Source organism: Patella vulgata, chromosome 5 (genome assembly GCF_932274485.2).
Source record: "Patella vulgata chromosome 5, xgPatVulg1.2, whole genome shotgun sequence".
Classification (NCBI taxonomy): domain Eukaryota; kingdom Metazoa; phylum Mollusca; class Gastropoda; family Patellidae; genus Patella; species Patella vulgata.
In genome coordinates this window covers 128,498-139,088 of record NC_065883.2, presented here as the reverse complement: position 1 = coordinate 139,088, position 10,591 = coordinate 128,498, and the positions used below count along the sequence as shown (strand labels likewise).

General features: G+C 37.2%; 1 protein-coding gene across 1 annotated transcript; it reads left to right on the top strand.

Moving 5' to 3' along the window:
• The first annotated feature begins 2,644 nt into the window (after positions 1-2,644).
• Positions 2,645-10,388, top strand: LOC126820956 (cyclin-dependent kinase 7-like). Its single transcript, XM_050549178.2, has 2 exons — positions 2,645-2,779; positions 9,153-10,388. Exons 1-2 carry the CDS (start codon positions 2,706-2,708, stop codon positions 10,294-10,296), a joined length of 1,218 nt encoding a protein of 405 aa, XP_050405135.1. The 5' UTR covers positions 2,645-2,705; the 3' UTR covers positions 10,297-10,388.
• Positions 10,389-10,591: the final 203 nt, after the last annotated feature.

Genomic DNA, 10,591 nt, shown 5'->3' with positions numbered 1-10,591 from the left:
AATGGATGCTGAAATAAAATTATTCGTGGCGTATTCAAAAAAGACAATCAGCCATCCCAGTAATTGCACGTGAATGAATGGCCCTTTAACTCACGCCTCAGTAGTTATGAAACTACCAACCGAGTTGAACTAAGCCCTAAATAAAGTATCTGCATATTTCGTATTCAACCAAACAATAGTAAAAAAAAAGTCTTGTAACTGACGGGCGTCGTACTTTATAATACATACAATACCTCAATATACACGTATTTATACGTATATCAGTCTTGGTTAATTTTATGTCATATTTACCACATAACTAACACATACGCACAGTATCAATATAAACACATTTACACTAATTCCGATACAGGTCGGATGACCCTTTACTTGTTGGGAGCAATGTCAACCATTCCAGAATGGATGAGAATACGTGTCTCAAAACTTCGGAATAAACTCCCATAAAACTCATCACACAGTTAATTTAAATTACCTTTAGTTCTTCTAACCACAATTTGGTATCAAATTAGATGAGTTTGGAAAATGCAAGAATTTGCTATTGTATGCTCCCGATCCGACCTCAAAACTTTGATCACAAGTATCCCCTTACTCGACCACCACCGTCCAATAATTGAATTTCTAGCTCAGCCAATTACTATGCCTAGCCCGTTATAGGCAGTATGATAGTCACCCACTCGCACCAATTGCAACCTGTCCATAAATATTAACCTCTTTAGTTATGATCTCCCAAAGCTTTAGTTTCACATGCAAACTTTGAAGAATCATTTAAAACAACCGTGGAATTTAATGACTCTGATGGTAAATTCATGTCTGTCTTCCTTCGCCTCAACTAAAGTACGGGCAGGTATAACATTATTTATTTTACGAAATCTTCAACAGGCTCAATTATTCCTGGGGTAGACATAAAGAGCTTTGACTGGTTTCAAATAAGCTTTAACCAATTGTTCATGTTTTGGCGGTACTGTAACTGTTTCAGCTAACTGGATTCTGCAAATATCAATACATCCTTGCATCTGGGCGGGATGCTCTACATCTTCGACTGTCAATCATTTCCCAGTAATATCCAAAGTACATCTGTGGGCTTGCATGAAATCAAGTTCAATGATACACTGGGATCCAATCTCGGCTACTACCGCTTCCTGTCTATATTCAGCTCCATCAAGATTAAAAGTGAAAATTGACAGCTCTTAGTACGTCTCCAACTGGTGATAACTCTGGTCGATTCGAGATGCTCTCATACAATCTCAATGAAACGATTGTCAATGTTGCACTTTTCCTCTTACCGCCTGCCCCAGTTCTGGGAGGGTCTCTCCAATTTTCCTGCGCGTAGCTCTAAGCTCTGCTCTGTACATCTGGGTTTGGTTTGGAGAGAGAGAGAGAGAGAGAGAGAGAGAAATGGGGTTTACGTCCACTCGACACAAACTAGGTCATTTCGGGACTAACATATGGTTTAATTTTATTTCAATAATTCGCTTGCGCATAGGGGTCTTTAGCAGTGGGAGGAAACCGGAGGACCCGGAGAAAACCCACGAGGTTGGAGGGTTTGGTTTGGAGGTAGAAATCTATTTCTGAGAGCCTCTATTAGTCTATTATAATTTCTTCGCTCTTCCGTCAGCATGGATGGCAACACAGATTGCGCACTGCCCTTTAAGACTCCGGCCAAGTACAAAGCCTTTTCTGTTTCATCCCATCCATTCAATTCAGCACGGGTCTTGAAATGAATCTGATAATCCATAATAGAGATCGTTCCATCAAATGGCTGAGGAGTAATCCTATTCCTTCTGGACATACTAGGACATACATGTTCATACCATTTGGTGTTATTGAATTCTCTTATACGGCTGGCCGGTCCAGAAATTAAATCGTTCGTTTTTACTGAGCTTCGGCAATTCAGGATATTTGTTCTCACTTCTCACTAAATCAGGACTTCCCATGACATCAGGAGTCTCAGCTCTGACTGGGGGTGGGGCGGGCCGATAACTACTTGTTGATCACCAGTTATCACATACTGGAGCTTCAGAGCTGTTCCTTGAAGTCGACATATCCGACTGTTCATATACTAACTCTTTCTTCTGTTCGGTATCACGCTCTGTGCATCAGAACTAACCAGTTTCGCTCTTGGCATCGAAATTGTATCGCGAGGCCTTTCTAATGCATTCTTCCTCTTTGGCTCTTCCATGGATTCCCTCGGGAAACACAGGTTTGCGTTGATCATCTTCAATTTTGAAGTCTGGCTATCTGGCTCCATCCGATCTGACTATCTCTATCTAGCGCAGGCTTGTCGATCTGTATCCCTGGTTGTCTATCTGTATCCGTCTTGGGGTTTGTCTATCTGTATCTCGGCTGGGGGTTTGTCAGTCTGTATCCCGACTGGGGGTTTGTCAGTCTGTATCCCACCTCTGCCACCAGAAAACTTCTGTAGTGAACTGGTCCTCTGGATAGAGCGAATTACTGTGGATGAGTGAGCTCGGCTGTATCTGTTAGTTCCGTTAAGGGTTCACTACTGTAGAGGTGTGGGAGTAGCCAACCAAGCAGCTGGCTGAGAAAAACTAACACCATATTAATCAGCAACTCTCGTTATTGTACTCTAAGTATAAGAGGGCAAACTCCGTCTCGCGCTTGTCAGGCTCTCGAATCGCGCGCCTAGCAACATGACGTATATGGGTTAAATGTAGCTTTGAATACCTTAATATCATCGACACAAGATGGCTAATAGTTGTGTTACTAGCTACAAAACAGAAATGGAGAACAAATTGAGTATCACCAGAGCTCAGCTAAAGTAAATATTTATTTATTTATTTATTTATTTACTCTTTCATGATACTGGACAAAATAAGGGCACACATACCCATCAATGGTCCCGCTTTGGGATCACAGCACTATAAGTTAGCTAAATAGTCTTCAGTGGTAGAAGTCGAGTAGTCGAATTTTACAGTTTTTTCGACATTTTTGTTTATATTTAAGTCAGAACGATTTAGGCTATAAGACGAATTTTATCAAAATAGGACCTACTGTAATTCTAGTCTATATAATATTGATCCAATGAAGATAAAAATAAACTTTAATATTAATTAATATACAATAATTATATAGTTGCTAAATGTAGGAAAAACTTCAGTAATATTCGAAGTTTTGTTCTTTATTTACAAAGCTAGTTGACTGACATATTATTCCGCTTTCATTTTCATTTTTAATAAAATTAAAAATATTTATTTGGTCTTATAGAGAAGTACCACAAATTCGAACCGTATAACAAAATAGTACATATATTATTTAATATGGCCGGCTTTCACGACAAAAAGATCTGTTTAATTACGCAATGTGTGAAACATTATTATAAGACATGCGTCATATATACGTGTTAAATATAACAATAACAATGATACTAAAATAGAATACAGGGTAGCCTACCTATTGATTGGGCAATATATCGACATACTGGTCCTTTGTATAGTAATGTAAAATTCCCCGAGAAATTACAAGAGTCGGGGGCGAGTTTTTCACAAAAACAATGTCAGAAGAAAATTTATACTTCGATACCATGTTCCAGCCTTTATGATTTTATAACTCTAATAAAAAACATAGAAATAGATTTCACAAAATTAAAACACTTATATGAATATACTACTTCTGAAATTTATTAACAAACAATGAACCATGGCACGTTTCAATACAGCTATCGTTATCAAGCAAATTAAATAATGATTAGTTAACATCATAACTAACTGACCATTCTCATCGTTTTGTTTAAGTCATCCACAGAATTCTGCTCAATCTTTAATATAGGAATTAGCAGTGGTTGTAATAGGAAATAACAATTTAAAGATATATACTGTACTGTGTTGTAACACCCGATTAGATTTTATTACATAGTTCGAGAAGGTATTTGTTGAGTAATAAAACTTTCTAGTAGTTTATCGAGGGCTGGCCGTTCTTACCGCACAGTACAAATATTATCACCACTAGAAGCAACAAATTCCAGAACAAGCCAGAACTCATACCAAAATGGCCGCTTTATACAAATGAGTATTTAGGGGAATACTAACCCGAACCCTAACCCTAACCCTTTTAAGAGAAGTAAAAACTAAATTAGACCCAAGTTCAGTCTTTTAAAAGGGTTAGGATTAGGGTTCAGGTTAGTTATCCCCAAAATTCCCATTTTTATAAAGCGGCCATTTTGGACTCCGGAAGCACCCGAACCTCGATAAACTACTAGAAGGTGTTATTACTCAACAAATACCTTCTCGAAGTATGTAATAAAATCTAATCGGGTGGTTGTAATACACTGATCTATGAGAGCATGTTAAAACAGCCTGATTTTGATTGTGTCGTTGAATTTGGTGTGTTTAGTTTATCATAAAGTTGTTTCATATTTTTCACGAAGGGTTGTTAATGTAGATTTAAATTGTCTGTCGAGTTTTGCTGTATGATCCGTGTTTAGTAGTTTATAGTTTGAACTAGGCTGAGAAAAGAAAGAACCTCGAGCGGACCCAACAAAACAAATTTGTTTAGCTCTTTGAATCTTGATATATACAAATATAATTCTACGTGTTTACAAAATAAAGCCGGCTTTGACAAAAGGACGTGTTGATTGTGCCGTTTGAGATTTTATAACATTTTATATAATATAATATAATATATTGATAAATCAGACACTTCCAAATGCGGACATTGTAATAACCTGTCTCTGTCTCTGTCTGAGACAAAATGTCTAATTAAATAAATAGTTTATAATTAGATAATTAATCGACTAAAACTTTGATCTCTTGATATCAGTATACTGTAAAATACGCATCGCACTATACATACATGACGAAGTTTACTTAAAATTTGTAATAATTAATATAAGGTTTTAGATAATTACAAAAATTATTAAATTCCTCGACATTCAAATTCAGGAAAATGGGTTTTACATATAGGTTAAGCCAGCACCTTAAGCCAGTTCCCCAATCCCATCCAGATTCTCGATAAATAAAACTCATATTATTACAGATAATAAAGTAACATAATAAATATTATCTTAAAATTCCACGTAATTAATTATATGAAAAGAAAAACACACAATATTTTATATATCTACACAAGTTTGTGTTAAGACATTGAAAAGAACACAAACTTGTGTTAAAGCAATGTAAAACAACACAAGCTTGCGTAGAATATTTTTAAAACAACTCCTTGTGTTGAGATCCAACACAAAAGAGGGGGGTTGGGTGGCCGAATGGTGAGCACGAGCGCGCTGTATCATAAAGTCTGTCATTGAGTCGACTGGCGTGGTTTCGAATCCCCGGCTGTACGTGACAAGGATAAGGGTCGCCTGTCCAACCTCGTGGGTTTTCTCCGGGTCCTCCGGTTTCCTCCCACTGCTAAAGACCCCTACGCGTAAGCGAATTATTGAAATAAAATTAAACCATATGTTAGTCCCGAAATGACCTAGTTTGTGTCGAATGGACGTTAAACCCCATTTCTCTCTCTCTCTCCAACACAAGAGGTTTTTCAGTGCAGATGCCTGTGTGAGGGGATTCTGGACGTGCTGTCGCACAATATGGCGGACTTATCTCCTTGTAGTAACCCTTGGTCTACCAGTTCAGGGGCGATCATCCGTGGTGTTGGTGGCCCGAAAGCGTTGCTGAAGCCTGTAGATGGTCCTAACATTGACCTGGAAGTGATTGTCAATGGCTTGGGCAGTGTGGCCAGCGTTGAGTCTTCCAAGCATCTGGCTCTTCTGAGCTGTCGTGAGTCGTGGCATACTGCTGACGTTGTAGTGTGAGTGATTCAACCAGGTATAGGGGTGCATTTTATAGCTCTGGCCCTTCGCCTCTCGATAACCACCGCCACCGCCGTCTGTAACCCAAAATGTTTTCGGGCATTTCAGATTAAGCCCCGTCCCAACCATTATCCATCGAGTCCGTACGCCTATGGTCCTTGTTTCGAATTTAACATGTGTTTAGTGTCCATTTAACTATGCATGTACGTGAATTATCCATTGGAACAACTCGACGAGAAAGAAAATGAAGGTTAAATATAGATTATTATACCGGGAAATATACAAGGTGTGTTTCCTTGAAAACCTTTAAATACCTTAACATCATCGACACAAGTTGGATAATAATTACTGTGTTACTAGTACAAAATAGAAATGGAGAGCACACCCACCACAGCTCAAATAAAGTATCTATTTATTTGTCATACTAGACAAATTAACGACACATATGCCCGTCATTCTTTGTAAATGTAGGCTAATTTTTAAAAAAAAAAAGCTCATTAGTTTTGTTTGTAAATATATATAATATACATTATTTGTCCTGTTGTTATTGGTCGTTATATATGTAATTTTTAATATTGTATGCTGTCCGTAATGGATGTTTCGGTACGATAAATCTTACACTTATTATGGGTCCGCTCTGGGATCACAGATCCCTTGTAAATATCTTCAAATACATGTGTATTCAAATGTGAGTAATTGTTCCTTGGTTTTCGCCGTCGGCATACGACATCCAGATCTAAACTACCACGCTAGTTAGCTAAGTAGCATACGGTGGTACAAGTCGAGTAGTCAAATTTTACAGTTTTTCCAATATTTTTTTTATATTTAAGTCAAGACGAATTTTATCAAAATAGGACCTACTGTAATTCTAGTCTATATAATATTGATCCAATGAAGATAAAAATAAACTATAATATTGATTAATGTACAATAATTATATAGTTGCTAAATGTAGCAAAAACTTAAGTAATATGCGAAGTTTTATTCTTGTAGTTCATTTGCATCAATATACATTTAAAAATGTTCCAAAAATACACACTAGTTGGCGGACATTTTAATTCCTATATCGACGATTTCATTCGCGAATTTTCAGAAGTGTTTATTGCGCCTTCATTTTCATATTTAATAAACTTGAATACGTTTATTTCGTCCTGTAAAGGAGTAATACGCATTAGAAACGTATTACAAAATAATATAGCAATTATTTAATATGGCGGGCTTTCAGGGCACATTAAGGATAGGTTTACTCAATTACAGACACCATGTGGAGTCTATTCATTGAGTAGATAGTTCAAAGTGTGAATAATGTCGAAATTACAGACAATAATGCTTAATATGACATATAGAAATCAATTTCACAAAATTAAAACACTTATATGGATATCATAGGCGTACGGACTGGATGACAATTAGGGGGGCAGAACCCGAAATGCCCAAAAAAATTTCGAGTTTACAGACAGCGGCGTTGATCTTCCTCGAGGGGCGAAGAAGCGGAGCTTACCTTGGCTCAAAGTGGAGTGGCTCCAGGCAAAATGTTTTAATCCATAGTCAAATCAGTACAAATTCATGATATTCAAAAAGAAAAGTAAAATTAGTGTTTTATTAGATTTCGGGCACTTTATTTTGCCAAGTAGATGAAATAAAAAAATTTTTTTCACTTTACCCTTCTGGCCGAAAAGTCAGTTTGCCCGAAAGTTAGGGGTTTTTACGTCCACTTCAACCTAGGGTGATTTCGCAGACAAGATTTGTTAGCAAAAATGTGTTGCAATATATAGATAACAATATATAGATAACAATTGGAAACCATTTGGTCGATAAAACAATACCTGTAGAGAATTAATAAAATGGAAGATAAAATTAGAAACCATTTAGCAGATGAAACAAGATAAAACATCTTCTTAGTTGTATTTTACGTCCGCTTCCACCGAGGTGATATCGCAGACAATAACATGTTATGTGTACAAGGTGCATTAATTTACAATGTGATTAGTGAGAAAAAGAGGATAATTAGGTTTTTTCATATATATGTACATAGGACAATAGACAACAGTAGGATAACATGTGCAAAGGACGAAAAAAGTGCCAGTATACGTTCACAAACATACGAATTTTTCACAGAACAGACATGGACAATGACGGACATTTTCACGGACATGAACATATTATGTACATATATATACTAACCCTTTTGTTGTTCTGGTCGTTCTGTCCGGTAGAATGGCAGGGCGGTGCAACTCTTCCTTGGGGATTGTTGGTGAGCCTGAGTCCTGGTCCATTCTTCCTTCCATTTGGGTTTGTTGTCCGGTATGGTGGCGTTGTTACATCTTTGTTTCTGTTATTCATTCCTTTTATTGTTGGTTCTCTAAAGGAAGAATCCAGTACCTGAAAAAGAAAGCTAGAGAAAAAAGAGTATCTGGTCTTACTGTGGTTTTGTTTTTATTTCGTCTAGTAAGGCTTCGGTTATAAATGGAATAAAAGAAAATAAATTGCTAAATGAATTGCAAATAAATAATAAGAATAATAAATGGAATAGGAGAAATTACTCATGAATTATATTAATGGTCAATTAATGGTAAATATATTGTTGGTTGACATAGATTTAAAAGATACTGGTTGATTCATGGAAGAGACTCAGACAGTTGTCGATCTTCCATGGTTTACCTATGTACTGGAAGGGCTTATCCATCTCATAGTAGCATTGGGCAGTTTCGTCTATCATAATTCGTATCATGTCCAGTAGATTTTGGTGTTCTCTGTCGTTCAAGATAAAACAGATTAACATCGAAAGAAATACAAACCATACACTAATTAGGGATTAAGAAAACCTACCCAAAGATTTGGGAGAAAATGTCCTGAGTCTCTGTTTAATTTTGGCTTGTGTTTTTGGATTTTTAAGACTTCTCGCATAATTCTGTTTTTCCACACTGATAAGTTTCTGGCTAGAATTGGTGTATTGTCCCCATTTTATTTGCGGCTGCGGCAATTCAAGAGTCGGTGAACCGTAAAAATGCTAGCTAATATATGTCCGATTATGGATGGGAGATGACTGAGGATCACCCCATCCCATTTGGTTTCACGGATTTGCAATTCCAGACAGTTTGCTCAGACAGACATGCCAAAGAATGATATCGAGGTAGCTATTTACAGTAACTGCGATGAGAATTATTGTATAGGAAACGAATATGGCCTTGACGCTGGATCTCGGACAGAAAATTCCAATTCTGATCCAATAGAGGACTTTATATAGTAGTCATTTAGTTTCAACCCTGTAATTAATCATGACATCTAAATTTTGGGTCAGTTTTGGTTTATGTCTGTTATGTGTATAACCCTTTTTATGTTATTTATGTAAGAATTAATACAAGTATATATATATATATCTTTTCAGGTATTTAGATCATGGTTACAGCCTCATGGAAGCAATTGGCAACGGGGCATTTGGTCAAGTTTATCTGGGAAGTAAATATGGCAACCAGTACGCTATAAAAGAAATACCAGCTAATTTGGAGAAAGAAAAGCTCGACAAATTGAAGAACGAAGCGAAGGTGCTAAAAGCTCTAAATCATCCTAATATTGTAAGATCCATAGATAGTTTCTTGGAAGATGCTAACTTTTACATTGTGCTGGAGTTCTGTAACGCAGGAGATTTGAATGGGTTTATTCTTAATAATAAACCTGATTATTTGACCAAGCTGTATGTGACTGAACAGACGATCGATGCCCTATCATATCTTTATGAGCGTGAGATAATACACCGCGATATAAAACCAGACAACATAATGATAAATTATTTACAGAATCGTTGTACAATCAAAATAGGAGACTTTGGTTTAGCAAGATCTTGTCCAAACCTAACTATTGAAGAGCCTTACTATGAATTCAACTACAGCCCTAGAGCGCCGCGTTATTATAGACCGCCAGAGTCTTTTGATAGAATTGTAACCGTGGATGACTATGGAAATAGCATTCCACCAAGAGTTATCTATGGAACAGTAACCATTACAACCGATATCTTCAGCTCTGGGTGTCTGGTAATGGCGATGTTTTCAGAAACCACAGTTCCCTGGGGCGATGGAAAGCTGCTCTTAGCACCATTTATTGCTGGGGATTCGTCCATAGAACACATAGATATAGCTCGAGCCACTCAACAACAAAAGGAAGATTATATCAGAGAGAACATAGAAATTCCAGACCAGCCTGTGATGCAAGCAGAGTTACGAAGACTTATTTCTAACATGGTCAAGAGTGATTGGCGTGATCGACTTAATGGAAACGAAGTTAGAGATAGCATGAAAACACTCCTCCAGTCTAAAGCAATCAATGGACCCATGATGAATTGCCCTCCATCAGCCAATCCAGCAATGATGAATTATTCTGCAGCTATTAATGTACCCATGATGAATTGCCCTCCATCAGCCAATACAGCAATGATGAGTCCAGCAATGAGTGGGTCCATGATGAATTGCCCTCCACCAGTTAATACAACAATGATGAGTTATTCTCCAGCAATGAGTGGACCCATAATGAATTAGCTTCTGGCAATGAATGGAGCAAGGCGGAAAGGGTCCTTTACCAAGTTTTCCAGAAGGATTTCTTTTTTTATCAATAAAAACAACATTTATTGTTTGAATTCTCTTTGTCTTAATTAAAATTATTAAAATAAAAACTGAAATGGTCGTTTACACGAGTCTGATAAAAAAAACCTGTCTAGTTATAAAGTAGTGGGGTAGTGAACATATACAGATTAGCAGGAACTCGAGAAACATTCGGGGCGGATTAAGGGGTGGCCAACGGGGGTTACAGGGGTTTCGTGTCCATCCCCGAAAA

Coding starts and splice junctions, on each gene's coding strand:
- LOC126820956 (XM_050549178.2), top strand. CDS start 2,706: ATGGCTAATAGTTGTGTTACTAGCTACAAAACAGAAATGGAGAACAAA. Junction 2,780..9,152: donor ATCACCAGAGCTCAGCTAAA/GTAAATATTTAT, acceptor ATATCTTTTCAG/GTATTTAGATCATGGTTACA.